The sequence below is a fragment of the Coffea arabica genome, chromosome 2e, assembly GCF_036785885.1.
Source record: "Coffea arabica cultivar ET-39 chromosome 2e, Coffea Arabica ET-39 HiFi, whole genome shotgun sequence".
NCBI lineage: Eukaryota > Viridiplantae > Streptophyta > Magnoliopsida > Gentianales > Rubiaceae > Coffea > Coffea arabica.
In genome coordinates, this window is record NC_092313.1 from 73,518,448 (window position 1) to 73,544,452 (window position 26,005).

General features: G+C 35.7%; 3 protein-coding genes across 3 annotated transcripts; all 3 read right to left on the reverse strand.

Annotated features, from left to right (window-relative positions):
• Window positions 1-3,650: 3,650 nt before the first annotated feature.
• On the reverse strand, window positions 3,651-8,180 carry LOC113727915 (endoglucanase 25-like). Its single transcript, XM_027252321.2, has 6 exons — window positions 7,660-8,180; window positions 6,767-7,077; window positions 5,971-6,426; window positions 4,928-5,063; window positions 4,671-4,843; window positions 3,651-4,426 (listed from the first exon to the last, which is right to left on the reverse strand). Exons 1-6 carry the CDS (start codon window positions 8,036-8,038, stop codon window positions 4,025-4,027), a joined length of 1,857 nt encoding a protein of 618 aa, XP_027108122.1. The 5' UTR covers window positions 8,039-8,180; the 3' UTR covers window positions 3,651-4,024.
• Window positions 8,181-18,903: 10,723 nt separating this feature from the next.
• Window positions 18,904-20,472, reverse strand: LOC140036462 (uncharacterized). Its single transcript, XM_072077890.1, has 3 exons — window positions 19,990-20,472; window positions 19,219-19,878; window positions 18,904-19,032 (listed from the first exon to the last, which is right to left on the reverse strand). The coding sequence occupies exons 1-3, from the start codon at window positions 20,470-20,472 to the stop codon at window positions 18,904-18,906; spliced, it is 1,272 nt and encodes a 423-aa protein (XP_071933991.1).
• Window positions 20,473-21,474: 1,002 nt separating this feature from the next.
• LOC113727916 (ferric reduction oxidase 6) lies at window positions 21,475-25,870 on the reverse strand. The gene is made up of 9 exons (XM_027252322.2): window positions 25,544-25,870; window positions 25,348-25,447; window positions 25,030-25,236; window positions 24,533-24,767; window positions 23,571-23,898; window positions 23,210-23,486; window positions 22,545-22,800; window positions 22,032-22,458; window positions 21,475-21,852 (listed from the first exon to the last, which is right to left on the reverse strand). Exons 1-9 carry the CDS (start codon window positions 25,773-25,775, stop codon window positions 21,683-21,685), a joined length of 2,232 nt encoding a protein of 743 aa, XP_027108123.1. The 5' UTR covers window positions 25,776-25,870; the 3' UTR covers window positions 21,475-21,682.
• Window positions 25,871-26,005: the final 135 nt, after the last annotated feature.

The following is a 26,005-nucleotide window of genomic DNA, read 5'->3' on the forward strand; positions in this document are numbered from 1 at the left end:
TTATTTATATTATATATTTATATTATATTATATATTATATATTTTAAAAAAATTATAGATTTATTTCAAAACTCGAGCTCGAGCTCGAGTAGCTCGGGCTTGATATTTACTCGAGCTCAAACGAGTCGAGCTCGAGTTTAGTTTTATTTCATCGAGTCAAGCTCGAATCCAAATTTTTTTACTCGATCGAGCTCGAGCTCGAGCTCGAGTAGCACAAATTTTGATCGAGCTCGAGCTCGAGTATGGTGCTACTCGAGCTCGACTCGGCTCGATAGCACCTCTAGTCTCAATGACAGAATATTGGGCGACTTTTTTTTCATTTAATGATATTTTGGTATTATTGAGCGAGTTTTTTTCTATTGGTAGTTAGAATAACAAATTAGAAAATTTTAAAATTTATGAAACTAGATTTGATAAAATTGGAATTAATTTGGAGAACGATAGGTTGAATGGTACGGATGAAAGAGTATAAGTGAGAAGTACCTAATTTAAAACTTCCCACCTACCACAAAAGAAAACTAGAATTAATTCAAGTAGAATAATTTGATTTGGTTTTCACTTTGCTTATGGTCACAAACTTATTACCTGTTTGGTTTGCTATTTTTGAAGAAAATCATTCTAAACGTCCCCCATATTTTATAAAATAATTTTTTTCGTCCATCACTTTTAAAAATATACTTTTACTTTTAAAAATGTACTTTTACATCCCTTACAAATTCATATTGGTCAAATTTGGTTCCTAACTAGGTTTCGACTAGTTTTTGTAGGAATCTACCATGTGTTTTGCATTTAATCATTTTTTAAGAGCAAAATTGTCAAATCGAAATTTACATAATCCGATCCATAGTCCCTCACATTTCATAAAGTGAATTTTTTCATCCCTCATATTTCATAAAATGAATTGTTTTACCCCTCACATTTTCACAAAATGAAGTTTTTCATCCCTCATATTTTACAAAATAAATTTTCATCCTTCATTGATCATGTGTACGAATAACTTTTTTTTAAACTCATATATATATCTATTTAATTTCACTTGATCAATACGAATAACATGTAATATATCTCTACATAATTTCGTCTGAACATACTATTCAGGTGAAATTAAATAGATATATATAGGGGTTTAAAAAAATTGTTAGTTTTTCAATCATGTTCATTTCATTTTTCTTGAAAATTGAAAACAAAGAAGATATTTAATTCTAAACATTATCAAGTATTTACATTTAATTAAATTTGGACATAAAAAATAAACAAAGGAAAAGTATGACAAAAAGAAATAAGTGATTGACACTTTCAAATTTTAAAACAATCACAAGATAAGAAATTCAACTGTTGGTCTTAAAGGTGACAAGTAGAAATTTCAGATTTAAACTGCAATTTGTTAGCATAACTATAAAATTTGAGTTAGGGCCGATTAATTAGATAACCTTCTTATACAACTCAATAAATGAATTATTACAAAAAAAAAAGATTACAAATATTGAATAGATTTACATGGTGAAATCAAATAGATATATATATGGGTTTAAAACAAAATTGTTAGATTTAAACCAACGTATATATCTATTGAATAGTATGTATACAACTACAATTAATCTGTTTTGGTGAAATCAAATAGATATCTATTATATGATATTCGTACTGTTCAGGTGAAATCAAATAAATATATAAATGAATTTTAAAAAAAATATTCGTATACATGGTCAATGAAGGATGAAAAAATTCATTTTGTGAAATATGAGGGAAGAAAAAATTTATTTTGTGAAATATGAGGAACGAAACAATTCATTTTGTGAAATACAAATGACTATAGATCGGATTATATAAAATTTGATTGATAATTTTGTCCCTAAAAATGATCACATGCAAGGCACATGATAAATTTTGATCAAAAATTAGTCGAAAATATAGGTAGAAATCAAATTTGACAAATGTGAATTTATAAGGGACACAAAATTACACTTTTAAAAATGAGAGATGAAAAAAGTCATTTTATAAAATGTGATGGACGTTTTAAATGATATAGCAATTTGATTATGTCAAGTAAAAACATAATTGAGAAATACATTCACGGAAATGTAAAAAGTTTTTAGTGCAATTTGATTCATGGTGTTGACATTAAGAAATGATTTTTTTTTTTGTTTTCCCTTTTGATTGTAGCAAATACTAGTAACATTTATACTTTGACGCCAAACAAAAACAAAAAAAGAAAGAAAGTACGCCCTTACATTGATTTTATAGCTTTAATAGTTTTAAGGGATAATTTCAGAAACCTCCCCTGAGGTTTCTAACAATCTCACAAAGCTCCCCTTAATATTTCAAAACTACACGTACCTCCCCTATTGCTGCAAAAGTACTCTACTACCCCTATATAGGATACTTAATGATATTTTTTTTCGAAAATTTCAGAAATTCCAAGAAAAATCAAAATTGACTTATTCTATCTTTCTTTTTCCCTCACGCTTCCTCCTTTCTACCTTACTCTTTTTTTTCATTTTTTTTTTTGCTAAATTCCTGTCACCCATTCCTCTCTACCTAATATTTTTCCTCCAATTCAAGACCAAATTTTATTTATCATCCCTTGCCCGTATTTATCCTTCTCCTTCCCTTCTTGTTCCTCTTTTTTTTTTTATCTCTATTCTCATCTCTTTTTTGCAAATATGATTAAGTTCAATCTTGTTATCCTTTTAATTCTAAGTGTAATGGGTTTGATTTTTCTGCGTCTATCTATTTTATCCAATGTTGGTGATTATGGATGATAAAACTTAGTAATGTCAAAAGTCAAGAATTTGAGGGATGATTGGGCTTTGGAAATGGGTGGTTAAAAAAAAATAAAGGAGGCTGTAAAGAGAGGAAGACGAAAGAGCTGCGCTATTGATTTCTGATGAAGTGTTAGTTTTGGATAAAATTTGAGATCGAGTTTTATCTAACTTAGCACCAAGTGACTGATTTAATTGACTTGTGTAGTAAATGTAGAGGTTGGGACTATTGGACATAAATTAGGTTTGTAGTGTTTTGAGTGCTAGAATTATTGGAATTTATTTTGATTTAAATTGGAGTATTTTCTTGACTTTTGTGGTGGTGTTGCTTGGAAGAAAGCAATCATCATAGTTGAAATTTTTTTCCAAATTTTTGTTTTTGGCTGAAAGAATTTGTTGTTTTGGTGTTAGAAGAAAGGAACAAAGCTCTTTACATTTTTCCTTTTTATCTTTTTGACAAGAAGGGTAGTTTAGGATATTTGAAGGAATTGGTAACCTATTGAGCCTATTTTGAAGCATAAATAGTGAAAGCAAGGGAGGTGAGTGAAAATTTTAAAGCCTAAGGAGAGCTTCCTGAAATTGTTAGAGACCTCAAGGGAGGTTTCTGAAATTATCCCTAGTTTTAAATTGTATCCAAGTGAAACTACCCAAGCAAACAAATCTGAGCCTGACTGACATTCTAAGGTTGACAGCCCAAGCAAACAGATCTGAGTTTAAAGTGGGCCTCGAAAATGATTTCAGTTTGTTATCGAGTTCTAGTGGCCTTTCATGCATGCAAAGATAGGGCATGGAGTAGGAAGCCACCTTGTCCGCGCAACACCACACAGCACAAGAAATCACTTGCAGGATATGCATTTGTTCTCAGGCTACAGACATGATTTATAAAGATAGCAAAACAGAATGTGTGGCCCTTTAGCCATTGTGAAAGTTCATTTCAACAAATTGGTAGCAGACTGTTCATCTTCAAATTCTAGTGTTTCAATGAATACATGGTTGATCTCATATATCATACATACATACATATTGTATATAATCACATTTCTGGAACAATAAAAGAGATGTCTGTCTGTTTCTTCTTCAAGCTTTTAGTCCCTTTCTGTCAGGACCACCAAAGCTGTCTTCAAGGTTTTCGTTATGTTCCCCATCTCCTACATGTTGCTTTAACCTCCACCATATCCAAGACTCAAAATTGACAGCAGTATCAAAAATCACAATCTACAGGTCACAGAACAGGCGGCAGCAATGATGTCAGTAGGATAAAGTCATGGTTTCCAAGGAGCTGGTGGAGGCGGTGGAGTTGGAAACATAGGCGGGACTGCAGAGAATATTGTATTCTTGTCAACTCCAACACTTTTTTCACCAGATAAAGCAACTAGGGCAGCAACAAGACCAGCATTGCCTGCTAGCGTAGGTTCTGTGTAATTATAGTTGGTACGAACATCATGAAAACCATCAAACTTGTCTGGACCAGCAACCATGGCTCCAACCAGAGTATTTGGATTCGGATTCCGAGAATCTCTCAACTTCCATCCTCCTTTACAATTATACTTGATCTTGTTCTTCGGGATTGATGCCCCTCTATGGTGAACGCGTCTAGGATAATGATTTCCAAAACCCACAACATAGCTCATCTTTCTAGGATTCTTTCCGAGGATGTAATCAATCTAAAAAGGAGCAAAAAATTACTTTTTTTAGTTTCAACAAATTAAAACATTTATTGGATTCTTTTAATAATTTTCTCTTGCCTAGTGGTCAGAATGGCAGGAAGTTACTGTTACAATCTCCATAAATCATGAGGAATTCACATTTAAGGAGTCCAGTATAGCACAGATCACAAAATGCAGAGAAAAGATTTGACAAGACAAGCATTCCCTCAATTAAGTCGGACAGAAAGGGAGTATAATGTACCTGGGTTTCAGCGAATTGACGCAACACATCTGTGGAGTAAAAATTGGGTCCACAATACCACCCAGGGGTATCAGCAGCTGCAAGATAATCACTGAACAGAGCGGCCAGGAAAGCGGCATTGGCCACATACTGAAGAGGCTGAGGCCTACCATGGTTTAATTGGATCAAACCTCCTGCAAGAGATAGAAAGTAACTAAACCAGAACCCAGACTCTTAAACATATACCATTAACATACTAATCCGTTACAAATGTTTACCTCTTGTTCTGTTAAAAGATGTGAACAATGGCAGGTATGAGCACATGACTATGCTTGTCTGGTTGTGAAATGTCCTCAGAATTTCCTCATAGGGATAGCCAGGGCTTAGAAACAATCTCAAACGGCTAAGAAGCACCTAAACAGAAAAAGCTAAAAATTAATTCAGCAATATAACTAGCCACATTATCTCAAAAAGCCTCAAATATAAGCTCAATAATCAGACTTGTATAATATTATTCAATCAATCTTCAGAATTTAGTCTAATTTTCTTCTACTAATCTTCAGAGTTTCAGGTGACATTTGTGAGCTAAGTCATCTTTTGGATGGAAAATATGGTCGCAAATAGATACAAGGCAACAATCGGGTCGAAAGAAGACTTATAGATATTAGAAGTCATCAGGGCTGCAATTTCAAGCCATAAAAAGCAAGCCTACTTGGTAGCAATAACACTTTATAGTGCCTGTCAAATGCACAAACTGTGTGAACAAAAGGGAAGCAACAGAAGAAATCCCAGGTACAAGTACACAGACCATCGAAAGGACAAAAAAGATCCAAGAAAAAGCATTGAGGAAGAAGAAAATCAGAAAATCTTAGGTGCCAAAAAGCTAATCTGTTAAGCGTCTTTATAACTCTTTAAGTAGGTAATTTATAGTCAAAGAGCTGTAAGCAGTTAAAGAAACATTGATACAATGCTACCATTTTTACACTAAGAAGGCAGAGAACATCGTAATGGGGGCACAAAATTTATGTACCCTGTGGCTAGAGTGCACTATCTACTCTCGGGCAGAAATTTTCATTCTAGGTATGAGGCCATTAGAAGCATTAACAATCCTAGTAGTGACAAATAAAGACTAATGCAGTTCAGATTGTAATAAACAAATGCCAAGAAAACTGGAACACCGATCAAAAAGGTGATTGAGGACCATCAAAGCATGATGTAGTGGGAAGTAAAACCTTTATCTTTCACCTGAAATTAACTTGACAGTTGACACATCTCATGATAACCTACTTGATGTAGAGAGTAAGAAGCTCCATGAATTTACCTGAGCCCCAGGCAGCTTGCTATCCCAGCTAAATACCCCGTAATCTGGGCCTCCCCAAAAAGCACCAGCATGCTTAGCCAGACCAGGAGCTGTAGCAAGCTGAAGATACGACAAGTTTCCAGTGGCATAATAAAGCCAGGATGCACCCCAGATAAATTCGTCCCAATACATGGAAGAATTATAAAACTTTTCAGCATCAACACCAGAACTGTATCTTCCACGCTGCCGCCTACCAAAATCAAACAGTGCTCTGGCACCATGGACCAGTTTCTGGGAGTATGCTTTATCATCTTTGAAAACAATGGATGCTGATGCTAGAGCAGCAGCCATCTCAGAAGCAAGGTCCGAACAACTGGAGCATTCAGATACAGGCCGTTCATAATCAATGTCCTCTGGGCGCATCCAACAGTAATGATCATTTGGGTTGGGCCCTTTTGATGTATCACCAACTCCAACCTGTCAGATGAATGGTGTTAAAGTCCATTTATGATTTTTCAAGGTGAAGATACTTAAGAAATTTCTGAATAACAGATAATGGTTAAAGTGACTTTGAAAAGACCGATCAAGCACATTTTCATGGAAAAAACATTAAACCATGGCCAACGTAAAAAAATATAATTTCACAGACGTTTTTTCTGCGGGAGAGAGGATATAATTTGCCTTATGCTACAGGTAGAATAATGCTGGCCAGGATGAAGAATAACAAATAAGACATGCACTGGAACCGATACTTTACATTTAGCACAAAGTCAAAAGATTAAAGTTTTCCCAAAGATTCGTAACCATAGGAACATACCTGTGATGCAAGACGATCTACAGTATCAGCAGTAGAATTAAAGCACTTAAGGAAGTAATCTGTGCCCCATTTAATGATCTCTTTGACATGTGCAAGTTCCCCAGCAGCTTCATACTTTGCACTATACTCAATCACACTCCAACTCAACATTGTCATAGCGAACGATGCAGGGAAATTAAACTTGATTGCATCCCCTGCATCGTAATAACCGCCTACAAGATTTTTAATAGCTGAAGACGACTGAGATTTGCCATCATTCAAACATGAGTTCCCCCTCCATGACACATTGTTATGCTTTGGCAATTTCCCAGCTGTCAACAAAAATATCTGGAATTAGGAAGTATGAAGCTAACGGACTAAATTGATAAGGCAACAAACCATGCCGATCCGGCTGATCGGCTGATTAACACGGGTATCCACATAGGTTCCCATAGTTGCCATTTCTAGAAAGTCAAAAACTGCAACTAGATCAGAGGAAACATTAAAATACCGTTCTCCTGGAAGCTAAAGTCAAAAGCTCTCGCACACAGGACATAATAATACGAGTTAAAGAATTAGTTATCCATTGAAATGTGATGATCCTAATTGACTAATTGTCCAAACAGAAAAGACAGTACCCAAGTACACAAGTACAAAAACACAATCAACGTTACACTAATCCACCGACACTGAATTATGTGTTATTACTACCACATAATTCAGTACAATAATCCAGCCGTATTTTTTTTCTTCCAAGATAACAGTTTTTTGTATATTCCTTACAAATCAAAGATTCCGAAACAAAAACTCAAACATTGATCGGATCTAAAGACCCATTTAACATATCAACAAGAAAAACAGAAAAAATAGCAAAAAACCTCCCAAAAAAATCGCAACTTTACTGAAACACTTACAACGCTGGGCATTGAAGAACATGAGAGCCTTGTGAAGAGCCAGAGTATAATTATCCGGGGGCGGGCCTTTATGATGATGCCTGGGGACAGTTTTAACAATCAAAGTAATAAAACCAACTAACAAGCCAGCAGCAATAATTGATCCGACAGTCCAAACAAAGATCTTCCTGCTGACGATAATGCAACCCAGATCCACATACTTCTTCTTCTTCTGCTCCCCCGGACCCAAGAGCCAACTCTGTTGGGTTTCATCGAGGGGCCGTGAGAGTGCAGCTCTATCAAAATCCTGCAAATTCCTACTCCTATCATCATCTGTGGCTGAATCCGTCGCGTTGATCTCCAGCGGTCCACCCCACGGATCCCTCCCGTACATACTCATTTTTACTCAATAATGCTGCAGATTTTGGATGACTACGTTGGACTTGTGCCGCTGGGGAGTTGGGGAGGTTAGAAAGGGGATGTATTACTGAAGGGGGCAGACTGTAGAGTGAGAGATGGAGAGAGAAGTAGTGGCAATTATGGATTTTGGGCTGTGATGGAGCTGTTTTTTGTTGTGTATTTTCGGTGGCATTTTTTCTTTCTTTTTTGGATTATTTTAATGGAGAAGTGTCCCTGGAGGAAAGGTAAAGCATTTGGTGGACGAGAGTGACGAGTCCACTAATCGACAAAGACAGTCTGTCTAACTTTCCTCCTAACACTCATTATTACACTAACACAAGACAACTTCCATCTGTCCACTGATTATTTGGCTAATAATTTAACATCTTTTGTAGTATTTCTCTTTTTCTTGGATTTGTTACCTAATTCTCCAACTAATTCACTTTCTTGATCTATCTACACTATCAGGTAAATTACTTATTTGTAGCTATGGTGGTTGCATCACATATGGAAAAAATTAACTTAAGTGTGGTTGTATCTATTTTCTGACACACCCTTCTTACACGTTGAATATCAATTGAATCAATAGGTGATTATAATAAATGAAATTGTAATAGGAGCCTGAACCTTAATTTAATTCATCGTTACGATTAAGTGTCAATGATAAAGGTGATTTTTGAATGACATTCTCAAAAATAAAATTCATAATGTAAAGTAAAAGCTATCAATGGTGTGAAACTATCCATATGTACACTATATATCATGTTATGTTCCCCGTGAACTTAATGGTACAAAGGGGAGAAAAGAAACAAAAAGTGATTAGGAGAGGTTGAAAGATAGCTTTAGCTTGTGAAGGAATTGCTTAAGGTGCACTCCAACTTTTTGGCTACAAAGGCTGCTGCGGTTAATCCTAGCGTGCTGTTCTATACCTAACGGTTTATTTTTTATTTTTTATTTTTTATTTTTTATTTTTTTACATAACGACAAATCTAATCTAACCTAATATATTCCTACTCATAAGAGGGAGAGTCTACTGTATGGGATGGTCCAACTGAGTCGGAGAAATCTGACGAGAACTGAACTACCATCAGACCAGACGAATGCACCACGCACTCGTATGGATTTTAGAACAAACCTCTTATAGAGGCACGTTGATGGGAGACAAAATTTGAACTCTTGACCTCCCACCTCATAATTAATGCGGTGGTCATCTCCTCTAGAGGGAGTTGGTTAACGATTAATATTTGAGACAACAAAGAAAGGGATGATTAAGTGGGAGGGATAAAATAAATCCAAGACTGAAGAAGGGAGGATTAAGAAATTAATTACGCGTGGAAAGGAATCCAATTAGAATATGGGTTTTGGATTTTGGTTGGCGACTACGCGATTTCTTTACACTTCACCGACAGAAGCGGCAAGTGTGCGTAAACATATCATTTTATCATTATCGAATTGACCAAAAAGAGACCCTTAACGCGAAATTGCTGACCTGTTGTAAGAGGTGCTGACTGCTGACTGATCCCACATGCGAAAGTGTCGGTTACTATTTATATATTTGTGTATTTATTTGTTTCCAGAACGAAAATCAGATAATTGGGAGTGCCGACTGCCGACGCCGCTGGATTTGGTACTTTGCTTTTGCTTAACAGATCAATAAACTTGATTAGCTGACCAATGAGTAAACGGTTTGTTTATCAAGTGCTGACGAATCAATTAAATTCATTAAGATATATTTCAAGTGTTATTTTTTTAAAATATAAAATTAATTAAAAAATAAATAAATATAAGGGAGGATAAGCAAGATTAAATAATAAAAATATATAAATATAAGAGAAGATAATTATTATTAATATGTGTGTGTGTATATATATATATATGGGGTAGATTAGTTGAATATTAAATGTGTTAATGAGTGTCCTAAAGATACTCGTTAGAAAAATCCATTAATAAATTGAAAAAAAGGAGGGAGACTTCCAATTTATATAGGTAACGAGAGGAAACATTTTGAACTAAGGCCATATTTGAAGTTGTGATGACTTATAAAGCAACACTTTTGACACAAAGTGTTTTTAAATTATCAAAAACTCGACTCCTTAAGTTTCGAAAAATTAATTATCAAACGCCCTAAAAATACTGCTAGTATTTAAAAGTGATTTTCTTGTAAATGCACCGCAACTCCAAATAGATCTAATGCAGTTCGTGCAGAATTCTACATAGAGATTTCTATTACCTTCGTTGAAGTACTACATTGTAATTGAGTTAAGAGATGGAAGCATCTTATTTTGATGCTTAAAAAGAAGCAAGCATTTTATTCTGATACGAGGCATGATTTGGATAGCTTAGGCCTTCAATGAAGAATTCATATAAAGTAGATTAGGCCTACCACGAAGTATTCATATGAAGTAGCTAATCCTCAAATGGTTTTGAGTATCGTCGAACCACATATTAGAATGTCCAGTCCAAAAAAAAAAATCCCTTTGAAGATGGATTTTGAATATTTGAAGCAACCATTTGCTCTTGCACAAGTGGGCTTTAGTGTATTCATGCATTGCTTGTAAACACAAGTGGGCTTTCTATTTGGATTTTCTTTTTTAAAACTAGTTTTTCAAATACTATAAAAAATTTTAAAAAGTACTCTAAAAAATAATCTAAATTTTTTTCAATGTTTAAAAAATATCCCAAAATATATTTTAAAAACTCTTAAATGTTTCAAAATATTTTCTAAAAATATCCCAAAATATACTCTAAAAACTCTGCTACAATAAAATTTTTCAAAAATATCTCAAAAAACATCTCATCCAAACGGAGCTTGTTTAGTGTCTTAATTACCTATGAGCAAAATATCAAAATTTTCCTTGAAAAGGAATATATTGCCATTAATCAAAATATAAATTATATTAGGTGGGAAGGATTGTAAATAAGAGATTTTGGGTTCAAGTTATCTCACTTAAAAAAAAAAGATTTTAAAAAATGTTAGGACACCTTTTCGCTACCTTTGTATGTCCTTGGTATTTATTTATACTGCTACATCCCTCAAAAAATAGTGTTTGAGACGTTGCCAGATTAGAAAACTTTTTTACATTGAATAGATTGGATTTCCTAGTCGAAAGAGCCGCTAAAATTTTCTGTAGGACGAAAATTCCTATGCATGGGCGGTTTTTTTGTTGGGATAATTTAAGAAACCTCCCTTGAAATTTCTGACTATTTAACTTAGTTCCATCAAAATTTTTAAAATTATACTTATCTCTCTTAATTTGATATTTTGATAATCAAACCTTAAAATAGGGCTAGAAATTTAATAAATATCCTAAAATGCCCTTATCTTATAAAATTTAATTTATTCTTCTAAACATTTATAAAGTAACTTGACACAATTATACAAAGAATGAGTGTCAAGTTTTTCCTGCCAATACTTATTATTTGATAATCAACTACAATAATAAATCTTTTGTTATAATAGGTTACTTTTCATAGTGCTTTATTGGAGATATAGATTCCTTTTAAGATAAAGAAGCAAATGTTACCTTTCTCTTTTTTAAAGTTTATGGACTATTTTTTTCTTTGAAGAAAAGTTTATAGATTAGTTCAGTGATAGAACTACCATAGTTTGATCGTCACTTTGGGCCATTTATTTTTATTATTGTTGATCTATTTTTGATTTTGATACAAAAAAAAAGTTATGAAAAAATTGGATGATATTAAAAGTTATCAAAAAAATTACTAGTTAAATATTTGATCAAGATAGAGGTTAAGAATAACATTGATGGATCTTCTATATTTTTAATGAAATATAAGAGAAATGAATAAGAAGGAAAAAGGAAAAAATTATAAAATCCATCCTTTTTATAAACATAGGGAGGTTTATTAAACTATTGAAGTTATACTCATTTTAAATCGGTAAGGGAGGTAGTTGTAATTTTTTTAAACCTTAGAAAAGCTAAGTGAAATTGTTAGAAACCCTAAGGAATGTTTTTGAAATTATCCCTTGTTCTTTTCATAGGGATTTTGAAACTTATGACAAGATTAATCTGCAATGCACGCACAAGACACATATCAAAGTTAACACGGATTAAGCCCCAGCAAACTTCTTTGAAATCATCATTTAATTACTAGCATTCTTTTGCCTCTTCGAATCAATTGGTACATTTCAAGCCATTCTTAGTCGCCATAGTTAATTAATTTGCACTATGATCCAATTCTTGGTGATAGGCTTTTGGGTTAATTTGGACAAGAGATGAAGTATTCACTAAAAGCCCACATGACTTGGAAATCACACTATGACGTTCCGATAAAGACTTTTTCATTTTAAGATCGACAAAGGGAATATGGGACAAAATCAAATGTTAGCATGATGGATAAGAAACACACATAACCCAAAAAAGAGAAGAGATTACGTTCAATATATACCAATAGAAAATAATAGAAAGGTTGTGTTTGGATTGCATTTTCCGTCATTTTTCATGCAAAAATTACTGTAGCGATTTGATATATGTGAGGGAAAAAGGCGATAGGGAAATGTGATCACGGAAAATGATAATATTTTCTACGGAAAGTCTTTGAGACTCTTGACCAATTGAACCAATTTAACCGTGAAGATGTGAATTGCAAACAGTAGCGCTCCCACATCTCATGTTCATGTGCATGCATTTGTAATTTTATATGGTGTGAAACACAATATATGCGTTCGGATCCATCTATAAGAAATTCTGTTTCAAAAGCATGCCCTGATCCATGATGGTGATCGGAACTGAACTCACCAAAAATAATTTCTTACCCAAAAAAAGAAACACAATATATAAATAGACTAGATGTATGAAACGTCTGTTCTTGTCATATTTTATCAACATGTCCAAAATTGCTTTTGACTCACAATCCATTGCTCCTAGAAATGAGGACTCGGTATTAATTCCTTGCTATTTTTCCATATAGTTTTTTTTTTGGATAGACTACTACACCTCAATCTGTAGGAGTTGAAAAAAAATTTTCAGGAGTCACTCTACAGAATTTATTCTTTAATTTACAATATTCTATTTACATGATCGACTCTAACCGGCTTCTCTGCTATAAGTACGTAAAAAGGAAAAAAAAAAAAAAAAAAAAAAGGAACCATACGTATGATCATGGAAAGCGAATACATTGAAGTTTCAAGAGCTGTGGTCGATCTTTAAGTCATTATTGTTATTGATACAAGGGAGACGTACTGCTAAATCACAGGAGCTGCAAATGGGCTGTCACAAATCATTCTGTGCCGCAATGAATCCATGGTTCCTTCTGCTTGAATCATTTCTTTAACCACTGAACGACAATAGCTTTTGAACCTTCTGAACATGCAAAAACACCTATGCTTAAAGGACCTCAGCTTTTCACTCCTGTTCCTGAAATGTCTTGCAAGAAAGAATCCTCTCCGGGGCTTAACATTCTTCTTCTTCCCTCCTAGTCGGATTGTGGGCAGCCTCCGTCTCCGAAATGATAGTCTCCGGCGGACTAGCCATCGGAAGTTGGTATCGGCAGAAGATTGCACGAGGGCTTGCAGGAGGCTTTTGCTGGGGTGGTCATCTTTATGATCACTCTCCATTTCCAAAGCCATGTTGGGGTGAATCCTGCTGTGGGGAATAGAGATTCGTCGAGATAAGTGAGGGAGGAAAGGGGAAGTTAGATACTTCAAACAAAATTGCGGCAGAAGGGCATATTCATTTGATTCTTTCTTGATTGGATTATCCGGAGTTCATATCCCGTCTGATTTCATTATAGGATTCTTGAGTGAGGTTTAGCGGCCAATCATATGTTCTTGCTTTATACAGTAATTTTACGTCCTTGTCAAATATACTGATTTATTTAAGGCTGTCTTGAAAAATTCGGATCCATATTCTAGCTACATGCTGATGCATCTTCGAAAAACGACTCAACTTGCCATTTACAAGGCGGAAAATTTGGTGCAATCTCCCCAAAATCCATTGTACTTTTCTCGAGTCTTTCTTCCTTTTGTCTCTCTCTCTCTCTCCCTCTCACCTTTTAAATTTCCAGTGTCGTTTACAGAGTATATACATTCTGTCATTGGTCTTGTCCGGCTTGTCGTAGATTCCAGCCATGCGTAATTGGTTGGTGGCATCCCTTGTGGTGCATAACAGTAGAAGCATTAAGTACCCCAAAAGGGCCAGCAAACTGCCAGAAAAGATCCTCGGGGTGTCCAAGCTAATTTTGGTTATGAATAAAATGGAGGCTCCTATGTTAAATATTACATTGTCGAGGAAAGGCATAATCAAATCCTCTCAAAATCTTCAGGTCAGAACGTTCTAACAACCTAAAGCTCCATCTTATTATTATCTTGGGATAATTTCAAAAACCTCCCCTGATGTTTCTAACAATTTTACTAGCCTCCCTGAAGTTTACAAAATTACACAAACCTTCCTTGATGAGGAGAGAGATGAAACTTTATTCCATAAATACCCCTTATGCATGTGTATAAGTTGTATTAGTACAAGAATAAAAATAATTAAAAGTTAGAAATAATTAATACACGCATAGCAACACAAATAAGTAACAAAACTATAAATGATCACAAGATTCAACAAAATAGAATAGTCATCTCTTTCGATACGATGATATTTGTTATGATTCTTGTATCAGAAAAAATTTTCTAATTTTGCCTTTCTAATTCCTCATTTCTCTATTAGGTATATCAATTGATGTTATTTTGTAAATACAAGTCATCGTTCATCAATTAAGAAATTTTCAATAGTTATTTTGAATAATTAGTTACTAATAGTTAATTAGTGCTCTAATTATTTAATCATTAGATATTAGTAAAGGAGAATGGAGGGCAAAGAAAGACAAAATTCGAAAATTTTTTCTATTCAAAATCACAAGAATCATAGCAAACATCACGTCAAAAGAGATGACTAGTATATTTTGTTGAATCTTGTGATCATTAGTATAGTTTTGTTACTTATTTGTGTTGTTTAATTTATTAAATGCGAACGGTGAAATGTATGTATTAATTGTTTTTAACTTTTAATTATTCTTATTTTTTTACTAATACAACTTATATATATGCGTAAGGGGTATTTATGAAATAAAAGTTTCATCTCTCTTCTTAAAGTATTTTTTTAATGTTACTTTTTCTAATTGAACTAATTTTGTTATCAAAACCTTAATTTCAAGGGAGGTTTGTGTAATCTTACAAATTTCAGAAGAAGCTAGTGAAATTGTCAGAAACCTCATTGGATTGGAGGTTTCTGAAATTATCCCTATTATCTTTTGAGTGAACTGACGCTGGGAGGGGACAGAAACGAGTTAACCGAGGGCTGCTTTTGGTAACGAACATCAGCTGGTGTTAGTACATAAAATCTGCAACGGAGGATATTTGACATATAAAAATATGTGAGAAAAGAACTCTCATATTGAGACCGACACAAAATCTAGACAGGATTGCCTTTGCAAACAATAAGACTGTCACTAGCCTTCCATAATTTTAAGTTTAATTATGCCGACCATTGTTGCTAGCGGAAAAAGGATAAGCACCAACTAGAGTGTGCGTCTCTTGAGTGAGTGTTTCCTGGGTAGGGATCACGGCTAATTGCTGCTTATCTTGTTGTTTGTCTAGACTGACTTGAAGAAGAATGATGTCAAATTTCTTCTACTAATTTCTTGGCCTGTGGAAACAAATATTGAGACAAGAATCTGTGGCAAAAGCGTGTGTTCATGGTGGAGTAACGGGACAATCCCTTTTGAAGTTCTTGATGGTCTTGAAGTTGTTGCACGTGAGCCTAGATCTCCATTAAGATTGCCAATCATTGACAAATTCCAAAAACATGGGAAGTGTTGTTGCAAGAGAGATTGTGGAGCTGGCAGTAGTTGCTACGGGGATAATTTGTTGGCATTGCCAGGCAAGGCCGCGGCTTAGGTGAAATTTGTATCCAATGATGGTCAATTTTTGTTCCGTGCGCTGGTCTTGGGCAAATTTGAGAGTCGGGATTCTGGCTGGCATCGAGGAAAAGCAGATATTAACACCTGCTGTACATGAGTTCGTGGCCCGATTAAGTACAGATTTTGGAGTTGCTGGATTATGCAATTTTTGTTGCTATGTTACTAGGCTGTATACTATTGCATTTGCATGTTTTTTATTGTTGACGTCTTAGAGGAATGTGACTTTTTGAGCTCACGCAGCCTATTGATCCAAAAACAAGAAAACCAACAAAAAAGAAACCTCTTACTCGTGTCTGTTGGTTTTTGAAGCATAAACAAAGATATCAAGACTATATTGAGGGCTGAAAAAGGAGCTTAATTTCTTCATTCATCAACACCCTATTTATAGTGCTTACAAAGAAACAAACTAAAATAATTTTAGCTAACAATTCTCTAGAAAATCTCAACAAAAACTACTTGATAACATGATCTTCTACCTAGCAAATCTTAGCTAAAATATTTGATCCTAACAATAAGACTTATTCTTCTACCAATTGAATGATTCTGTTATCAAACTTAATCTGATAAAATCTGTAGGAAAAGTTGGCATACCTCAACACTCCTCCTTGGCACTTTTACTGCAGATCCCCAACTGTCTTCTTAGGCATTCAAACCTTGTTTTGGACAAGGCCTTCGTAAAAATATCTGCAATCTGATAATCAGTCTTGCAATGAACTAGAACAATTTCTTCGTTCTTTTGAACTTCTCAAAGAAAATAATATTTAATTTTGAAGTGCTTAGTCTTCCCATGAAACACTGGATTGTTGGAAATAGCTATAGCAGCTTCATTATCAACAAAAATTTGAGTAGCTTCTTGTTGAACTTGATTTAGATCAGCTAACAATTTCCTAAGCCATAAGGCTTGATTAACAGCGGCCGTAGCAGCAACATATTCTGCCTCAGCGGTAGATTGAGCTACCACATCTTGCTTCTTAGAATTCCATGAAAAACATCCAGAACCCAGGTTGAACAAGTATCCAGAAGTGCTCCTCATATCATCATATGAACCAGCCCAGTCACTATCTGAATAGCCATGTAACTCCAATTTTTCTGATTTTTTGAAACAAACTCCAAAGTCAGCAGTGCCTTTGACATACCTGAGTACTCTTTTTGCAGCTTTGAAGTGCAACTCACTTGCACAATGCATAAATCTAGACAGTAAACTCACAGCATACATAATATCAGGCCTTGTTGCTGTAAGATACATCAAACAACCTACAAGACTTCTGTATAGGCCTTCATCAACTTTGGCAGCTTCATCATCTTTACTAAGCTTCTCGTTCTCCATCAATGGAGTGCTAATTGATTTGCAACTTTTCATATTAAACTTTTTCGACACATCTCTTGCATATTTGTGCTGACTTATGAAGATTTCTTGTTGAGATTGAATAACCTCCATACCAAGAAAATAGGACATCTCTCCCAAGTCTGTCATTTCAAAGACTTGCTTCATTTGCTCCTTAAACTGATTTACCAAGATTGGCTTACTTCCTGTGACAAGCAAATCATCAACGTATAGTGAAATAACAATTATATCATCATTGACAATTTTTACATAAAGAGTTGATTCACTCAAACTCTTCTTAAATCCAATCTTCAGAAGATGATCATCAATCCTGCTGTACCAGGCTCTTGGTGCCTGTTTTAGGCCATATAGCGTCTTGTGAAGTAAGTACACCTTGTCTTCTTGACCTTTCACTGCAAATCCTTGAGGTTGCTCCACAAAGATCTCCTCATCCACATAGCCATTTAGAAATGCTGACTTGACGTCAAGTTGATAAACTCTCCAATTTTTTTGAGCTGCAAGTGCTAGGATCAACCTGATGGTGTCAAATCTTGCTACTGGTGCAAATGTATCTGAGAAGTCCACTCCAAATTGTTGAGCATATCCCTTGACGACCAACCTTGCCTTGTGCTTGTTGATGGAACCATCAACATTTAATTTGGTTCTAAAAACCCACTTTACACCAATGGGTTTCTTATGAATTGGTCTGTCCACAAGTGCCCAAGTCTGGTTCTTTTCAATCATTCTCAACTCCTCCTTCATTGCCTCGATCCACTTCAAGTCTTTGGCAGCTTCTTCATAATCTGCAGGTTCAAGAACTGCAACATTACATTTGTTATAAATGTCAGAGAGTAATTTGGTACTTCTAACTGGAATATGATCTATTGATTCATCAATATTCTCCTCCTGCAATTCTTTAGATTCTAATCCCTTGAAATGTTCAACTTTGGAATTGATCCAGTCCCATGTTGCGTATTCATCAAAATGGATGTCTCTACTGACTATCACTTTTGCAGTCAAAGGTTGATAAACTTTATAACCTTTGGTACTGCTGCAATAGCCAATTAGAATCCCAACTTCTGCCTTTTCGTCAAGCTTGCCTCTCTTTACATCAGGAATATGTGTGTAGCAAATGGAGCCGAACACCTTCAAGTTTTGTACTGAAGGTTTATATCCAAACCAAGTTTCAAACGAGGTTCTACCATTCAATAATTTTGTAGACAACCTGTTTAAAAGATACACTGCAGTATTGACAGCTTCTGCCCAAAACTTCTTTGGCAATTTTTTCTCAAACAACAAACACCTGGCCATCTCCATGATTGTCCTGTTCTTTCTTTCACTTACTCCATTTTGTTGTGGAGTGTAAGTGACAGTTAATTGATGTTCAATTCCTGCATCTTCACAAAACTTGTTGAACTGATTAGAAGTATATTCTGTTCCATTATCTGATCGAATCACTTTAATCATCTTGCCACTTTGATTTTCAATCCAATTTTTAAACTTCAAAAAAATAGCATCAACCTCTGATTTTTGTTTCATGAAATAGACCCAACAATATCTACTGAAGTCATCAATGAAAACTATGAAATACCTGCTGCCATTTAATGAAGAAGTTCTCATTGGACCACATACATCTGTGTGAACAAGTTGAAGCCTTTCTGAAGCTCTCCAAGATTTGTTGTGAGGAAATGACAATCTGCTTTGTTTTCCCAACTGACAAACTTCACAAACTCCACCTTTATCTTCTATAAAAGGCAAGTCCTGCACAAGACTATTCTTATGCATGTAGTTAAGTGCAAAATAGTGATAGTGGCCCAATCGTTTATGCCATAATTCAGATTGATCCACTAAACTTGGGTATGCACTTGAACCTGCTTTCAACCAACTTAGAGAAAAACTTTTTCCATTCATTTTTACTGAAAAAAGTTCACCTCCATTTTGATCATAAATGACGCAGCTCCTATTTTGAAGACAACAGAATAATTTTTCTCAAGCAATTGTCCAACACTCAACAGGTTTTGATTAATTTCAGGTACATATAAAACATCATAAATTATTTTAGTATCTGAACCATAATCAATAACCACATTACCTTTGCCTTTCACCCCAATACAATCTCCATTTCCAATTTTAACTTTGGAAATATATGATTTATCCAATTCCTTGAATATGGACTCATCATATGCCATGTGATGAGTACAGCCACTATCAATTAGCCAAGCTTCACTGGAGATCTTGCTTGCAAAGCAAGTGGCCACAAATAATTGCTCCTCCTCTTGTTGGTCAGCTACTTGAGCATGTTGGTCTCTTCTGTTATTTTTGCATACCTTTTCGACGTGTCCCTTCTGATTGCATGACCTACATTGGACGTCAGGTCTCCACCAACAATATTGTTGCAGATGTGAAGTCTTTTTGCAATGTGGACATTGAGGAAATTTTCCTCTTCTTCCTTCATCTCTGCTAGACTCACATTCTTTCTTGCTCTTCTTGTTCCATTGCTGTTTCTTTTCTTTGCCACCTTGTTGATTTTGAATTTTGTCTTTCACCTGAAAAGCACCTTCTACTGCTTCCTCCTTTCGGATAGCTCTTCTCTACTCTTGTGCTTGTAATGCATTGATTAGTTATGGCAAAGTGATTTGAGACAAATCCCTTGAATCTTCAAGGGAGGAAATCTTGGTCTCAAACCTTTCAGGTAAGCTCACCAAGACTTTCTCTATAACTCTGCTATATGGTAATTGTTCTCCAATCAATCTGATTTTATTCACAACATCTAAGAGTTTGTCAGAGTACTCTTTGATGTTTTCTGTGTCTTTCATCCTAAGGAGCTCAAACTCTCTCCTAAGGTTCAAAACCTGCATTTGTCTTGTTCTGTCATTGCCTTGAAAAGCCACTTTGAGAGTATCCCAAGCTTCCTTTGCAGTTTCACAAGTCATAATTTTTGTGAATACTGCATCAGAAACTGCTGAATGAATGCACGTCATGGCTTTTGATCTCCTTTTGACTGCATCTCTATGGGCTCTCATTTCTGCAATAGTTGGATCTTCCGATAATTCAGGAACAGGATCTGTCTCTACCACATCCCAAAGATCATTAGCATCCAAATAGGACTTCATTTTGACAACCCAGATTTGGTAGTTTTCACCAGTAAAATTTGGAGGATTGGACAAGAAGTTATTTCCTGGCATTTTGATGTTGAAGGCTTAAGTGTATAATTTTATAGTGAAAAGGGTTTCTCACCAAGTTCACTCACTCTCAAAGAAACAGGCCCTTAAGATTTAGGCTCTTGATACCACTTTGTTGGTTTTTGAAGCATAAACAAAGATATCAAGACTATATTGAGGGCTGAAAAAGGAACTTAATTTCTTCATTCATCAACACCCTATTTATAGTGCTTACAAAGAAACAAACTAAAATAATTTTAGCTAACAATTCTCTAGAAAATCTCAACAAAAACTACTTGATAACATGATCTTCTACCTAGCAAATCTTAGCTAAAATATTTGATCCTAACAATAAGACTTATTCTTCTACCAATTGAATGATTCTGTTATCAAACTTAATCTAATAAAATCTGTAGGAAAAGTTGGCATATCTCAATAGTGTCCAGGCAAACTATTTCATATGCGTTGAGTTCTTGTCTGATACTGCACAACTTGGGCGGGTCAATCTTGGAACCCAAGGGAAAGCTTTTGCTGTAGGAAAACTTGCTTCTAGCTTTCCAATTGCCAGGGATTACTCTTAAAAGGGAAAAAAAATATGGTTGAAGCTTGCTCTAATATGCAATAAAGACTTCAGTTTGGGCTTTGCATGGGATTTTAGATAAGCTTCGCGTTTTAGAGATGGGTTGAGTTGGTATTGTTTCTTTTAGGTTGAGCAGTTTGATTTCTTAGTTGAACTGGTCACAGACTCATAAGAGCATGATATTTTTCCAGGAAAGCTGAAAACTCGAAGTGCAAGGTAACCTCAACTATCAGCAAATGGTTTTTGACTAGGGTTATTAACATTGGAATTTCTGCAGTCCTGCAATCTTCCAACTTGGACTTGTATATCTTGATTGTTCTGATTTCTAAAGCAGAAACTAAAAGTTATCACTTAGGACAGAAACAATGAGTGCTAACTTGGTTAAACGAACTAATTTAGAACAACAATATAATCCCTGTAGGGGTAATAGTTTAGCTACATAATCGTCATACTCAAGTATACATGCATCTATTTATAATCCCTGTAGGGGTAATAGTTTAGCTACATAATCTTCATACTCAGACATACATGCATCTATTTATATATCCGTAATGTGCAATCAAGAAGCTAATAATTAAGTCCCTACGAAAGGACTTATTCTTCCTATACATCATACAGCTACAGAAAATTTATACAGTATGCACGGGATGGTGACTAGAGGTCGAAGCTGTGGCTGTTGAAATGGAATATTGGCTCATTCTTTCTTCTCTTCAAATTCTTAGTTCTACATTCCCTAGCAACACTTGTCTGAAGAGTTGAAGGTCCACAAACAATCACACCAATATCCACACTTCCCCAGCTTTCTGAAATTGATCCAAAAATTTCTGCAGCAAAAAGCGAAAGGTCAGAGAGTTGATCAGAATTACAGAAAGCCCTTTTGGTTTTACAAATTAGATAAGTAGGGAGATATATTTTTGTGGTGATAAATTTTCTTTCTGGGGTGATCTTGATCCTCTAGATCCTGCTGTTGGAATCATTATGATGCAGACTTATAGGATCATACCTCCAAAATCTGGTCTTTGACCGTAGAGAATGGAACTAACATATTTTTCCTGGCCAACATTTTTATGCGTTGCATGACCATTCTGCTGAACACTGCCAATCTTCCCAGCATCCTTGGTTTGCTCCTCTACTGAAGTTTGTCTATCCCGGAGATGCCATAAGACAATCACAAGACCACCAAATAGGAGGACGCTTGCAATCATGCAAGCTACGAGCAGAAGCCCCTTGTACCACCAGCAAGTTATATTAAAGGGATTTATGTAAAACACATTTAGCAAGCCAACAAGAACAGCTAAGCCAATTGTAGAGACGATGACGTACATCCCAGGCCATATGATGCTGCCAGTGCCTACCAAAACAGACATTCCACTTTTCTTTGAATGGTGGAAGGCACAAAAATTGGGAGGCTCGTAAATTTCGCCCTCTTCCTGAATCGAAAAAAATGCCAAACATCAGCATTTGACAGAATGATGTTGAGCATCAGAGTCCATTCAAGAAAGTAAAATGCACCTACCAATGGAGGTTCTGATTCTCGAGTAACATAGGTCTGAACCTCAAGATTAAGTGCTTCAGAAAAGAATGGACAAATGGACTCCATGTCAACTGTCTGAAAAAGTGGAAGTTCATCTGATTTTTTCACAGCCCAAACTATCAAAATGTTTTTCGGCAGACATGGTTTTCCCTCCTTTATGTGGTGCAGGACGTCACTTAAGATGGCCAGGAATGGGGAAATTCCAATTCCACCTGCTACCAAAATGAGGTTTTCATACCTAGAAGATGAAATATGACTCAGTTAAATGCTTCATAGATATCCATTGAAGTACATAACAGGCAAAGTCCATAAAACGCATGCATTTGATTTTTTGAGAATGATCAAGAAGATTTTGGCAGAACAGCTTTGAATTATTCTCTTTCAGTGTGAACAGCTTTGTTACTCTGGCCAAATGAATATTAATTCAACCATATAAGTAAGTATTTTAAATAAATCGTGCAATTTCTTGATTCATGAAGCCTAAGGTTGTTGCAATAAGCCATATATCAAGGTGATATTTATGGATACTCTTTTTGCTTGCTTTTGGTGCAGTAGAATAATCAACATCCCTTTATCTTATATGCTCCTAATCTGCAAACAACCTCTGATGTCACATTTCTGAGAACAAGAGTCAGAAGAATAATTACGTAAGGTGGTATGGCGATTCATGCCCATATGGCCCTTCTACTGAGGCAGATATCCTGGACTGAGGCTGCAAGCGTTGCTGCTTATCAGGTCCATCCTTAGAAATACTTAAGATATGCTCCTTTAGTTTATTAGTCCATCCCCCAAGAACCTTAATAAGAACTGCAAGATGATGTTTACCATCCAAGGGACTGGAGGAGACGCTGAAAGGATGCCACTGCAGCCAGGATAGGTCACGAACTTGAAGAAAAACCCAACCGAGTGCATTATATTGCAGATCTACATCGAAGAAATTTACACTAAGTTAAAGACTTGCAAAACATCAAATAGTAAATAGGAGGATACAAGGAGAAATGTCATTACTTGCAGGTTTTGAGAGGACTAGTTCCACTGTACCACATGGAAAGCATGTGGCTGAGAGTATGTCTACTGTTCTGCGCGACTGACAGAACCTTAGAAAACGATCAAGCATGAAAAGGAAGATTCCAGCAGCAGCCATGCTGAAGAGGAAATCACCAACATGCATGGCCAAGAAGACGACGAAGACCACATACAGTTGGTGCGTGTAGAAAAATAGTTCAAAATTCCATCTCCTCACTCCAGGAAGTGATGTCACCCACATTAACAAGCCAGCTAAAAGGCTGATAACTCCAGGAAAATTGGAAATGCCTATATTTCTCCATTGCCTTAGCTGCACATCAGGAAATTATAGGTTTCAAAAATTTTTTTTGTATTTCTTTTCTCTTTTCCTGTATAGCCTTCATTTTCCTCAATAAGTCTAACCATTGTAGAACTGTCTCATAAATATACTCGCAGGCATTTGTGTACTAGAATATTTTTAGATGATTATCTTGTTGTTCACTAGATTGGATGAGAACCACGAAATAACTAAGAGAGCCAGGAAAACATCTACTGCTCGGACCAGATAGTAAGGATGTGTTATCTAATTTTATTGATATCACGAAGACATCTTCCTACAGATAATATACCTGCATTCACTAGAGAAATTGTTCGCATTGTTTCAACAAAGTGGTACTTCGTTTCTTTATCTTTTCACTATCATTTGCTTGTCCAATTTCTATCAAGGTAGTAAGTCAACACATCAAGATTAACTGTAAGAATACAGAATCAATTGATTCAAGGTTGGTTGATCTCAAGCTGATTGCTGAGACTCTACAATATTAGTACAGTTGCAGATATCCTTTATTCCAGTTGATATCAAACAACATTTTGCGCAATACAAACGTGGAAATGCATTAGCTTATAGGTTTCTTTTAGGGAGATTGGAGGGATAAATGCATGGAATATATTGCCATAGAACTCACTTCTTCTGCGAGACGCCCCTGCATCTTCCAGCCAACTACATAGAAGAGGCCATGGAGAGTAAAAAGCAACATTGTGAGGTGTCCTAGCCAAACATGGTATCTGGTTGCATGCTCGAAAGGGATATGGATATATCGAAGAAGAACTGACCCCCTTGCGACTGGCAAGAACAGAAATGCCAAGCACATTTGTCCAATTAATCCGAAGCGAAGGCCCGTGAGTTCTAGCATCAAAGCACTAAAATAGCACAAATTAGCAGAGGGTAACTGGTCAAGAAAACAGATTCACATTTCGATTGGCAAAAAGAAAACTTGTCCCGGAATTCAGAATCAGCATATGTCACTCAGTTACGGTAACAACCTTGCAAACGAAACGACATGAAGAAATGATAAGGAAATTGTGGGACGAAAGCAATCTCATACTTGTCAACTGGTAAAGAAACCACTCATAGCTAGATACTATCAAATGGTTAACAAACACAATCGTAATTGGATCATACAGCTTATCTTTCGATGGAAAGCCTTGTGATTCAAACGAGGACAATAAGTCGTAATTTCTCATCGTAAAAACAGAAACAGCCCAGATGATGTACAAAGAGAAGAGAAGGATCCCAATCATCTCTGCTGCTGATACAACCCCAAAAGGGCCATCAACAAGCACAGGAAATGTCCATAAGCTGAAACGTGGAATCTTAGAAACCTTCTTCCTGCATAGACAGTTTTCCAACCGCAAGTTACTCAGTTGAATTTTGCGAAATTCATGAGCACATAGGATCATAATGGCGGAAAGCAAAACAAAAAAAGCCATAAAAATGTACTTGAACTCGGGAAATTCCTCCTCCCCAGAGATTATAAGGTACGCAATGGCTAGAAATGCAATGATCAGAATAGGGACACCAAACAGAAGGAAAGTACTTCCTGCAAAACATTGACATCGGGAGATCATTTTGAAGTCTTTCCAAGATTATGATGACAATTATGAGAAAGAAACAAAGGCTTAAGTAGCCAACTTACCAGTATGTCCAAACAAGGATCCTGCCGTAACATTGCTCCATTTCCTAGACCAGTCACTCACGGCTTCCAATGGATACAGAAATATAAATGTTGCCCAGGCTATGAAAATGATCAAGATAGCACCTTTAATAATCCATCTGGCTGATGATATCAATAAAGATGTCTTCTTGAGACATCCCAATTCATCTTCTTTACTGGAAAGAAGAGGTTCTTTGGCTGGACTTCCATTCATTTTCAGGGAAAGAAGAGAAAAGCGTCCCTGTAGTGAAGAAGAGCCTAATTCTTCACCACTTCTCAGCTTTGCTTAGAGCTTCTTAACGGTGCAGGATCACCAGCAGCCGTAATTATACAAGCTTTCACTGGAGAAGCCAAATATGTCAACATTCAACTTTGTCTCTTTCATTAAAGATGAAGGGATTTTGGAGAAACTGAAACCACAATACCATAAAAATCTCTCACCAC

Coding starts and splice junctions, on each gene's coding strand:
- LOC113727915 (XM_027252321.2), bottom strand. CDS start 8,038: ATGAGTATGTACGGGAGGGATCCGTGGGGTGGACCGCTGGAGATCAAC. Junction 6,427..6,766: donor TAGATCGTCTTGCATCACAG/GTATGTTCCTAT, acceptor TTCATCTGACAG/GTTGGAGTTGGTGATACATC. Junction 4,844..4,927: donor ATCTTTTAACAGAACAAGAG/GTAAACATTTGT, acceptor TATCTCTTGCAG/GAGGTTTGATCCAATTAAAC.
- LOC140036462 (XM_072077890.1), bottom strand. CDS start 20,472: ATGCCAGGAAATAACTTCTTGTCCAATCCTCCAAATTTTACTGGTGAA. Junction 19,879..19,989: donor GAGTTATAGAGAAAGTCTTG/GTGAGCTTACCT, acceptor GCACAAGAGTAG/AGAAGAGCTATCCGAAAGGA. Junction 19,033..19,218: donor CATTTATGATCAAAATGGAG/GTGAACTTTTTT, acceptor TGCCTTTTATAG/AAGATAAAGGTGGAGTTTGT.
- LOC113727916 (XM_027252322.2), bottom strand. CDS start 25,775: ATGAATGGAAGTCCAGCCAAAGAACCTCTTCTTTCCAGTAAAGAAGAT. Junction 25,448..25,543: donor ATCCTTGTTTGGACATACTG/GTAAGTTGGCTA, acceptor AATGTTTTGCAG/GAAGTACTTTCCTTCTGTTT. Junction 24,768..25,029: donor TTTCCATCGAAAGATAAGCT/GTATGATCCAAT, acceptor GTGCTATTTTAG/TGCTTTGATGCTAGAACTCA.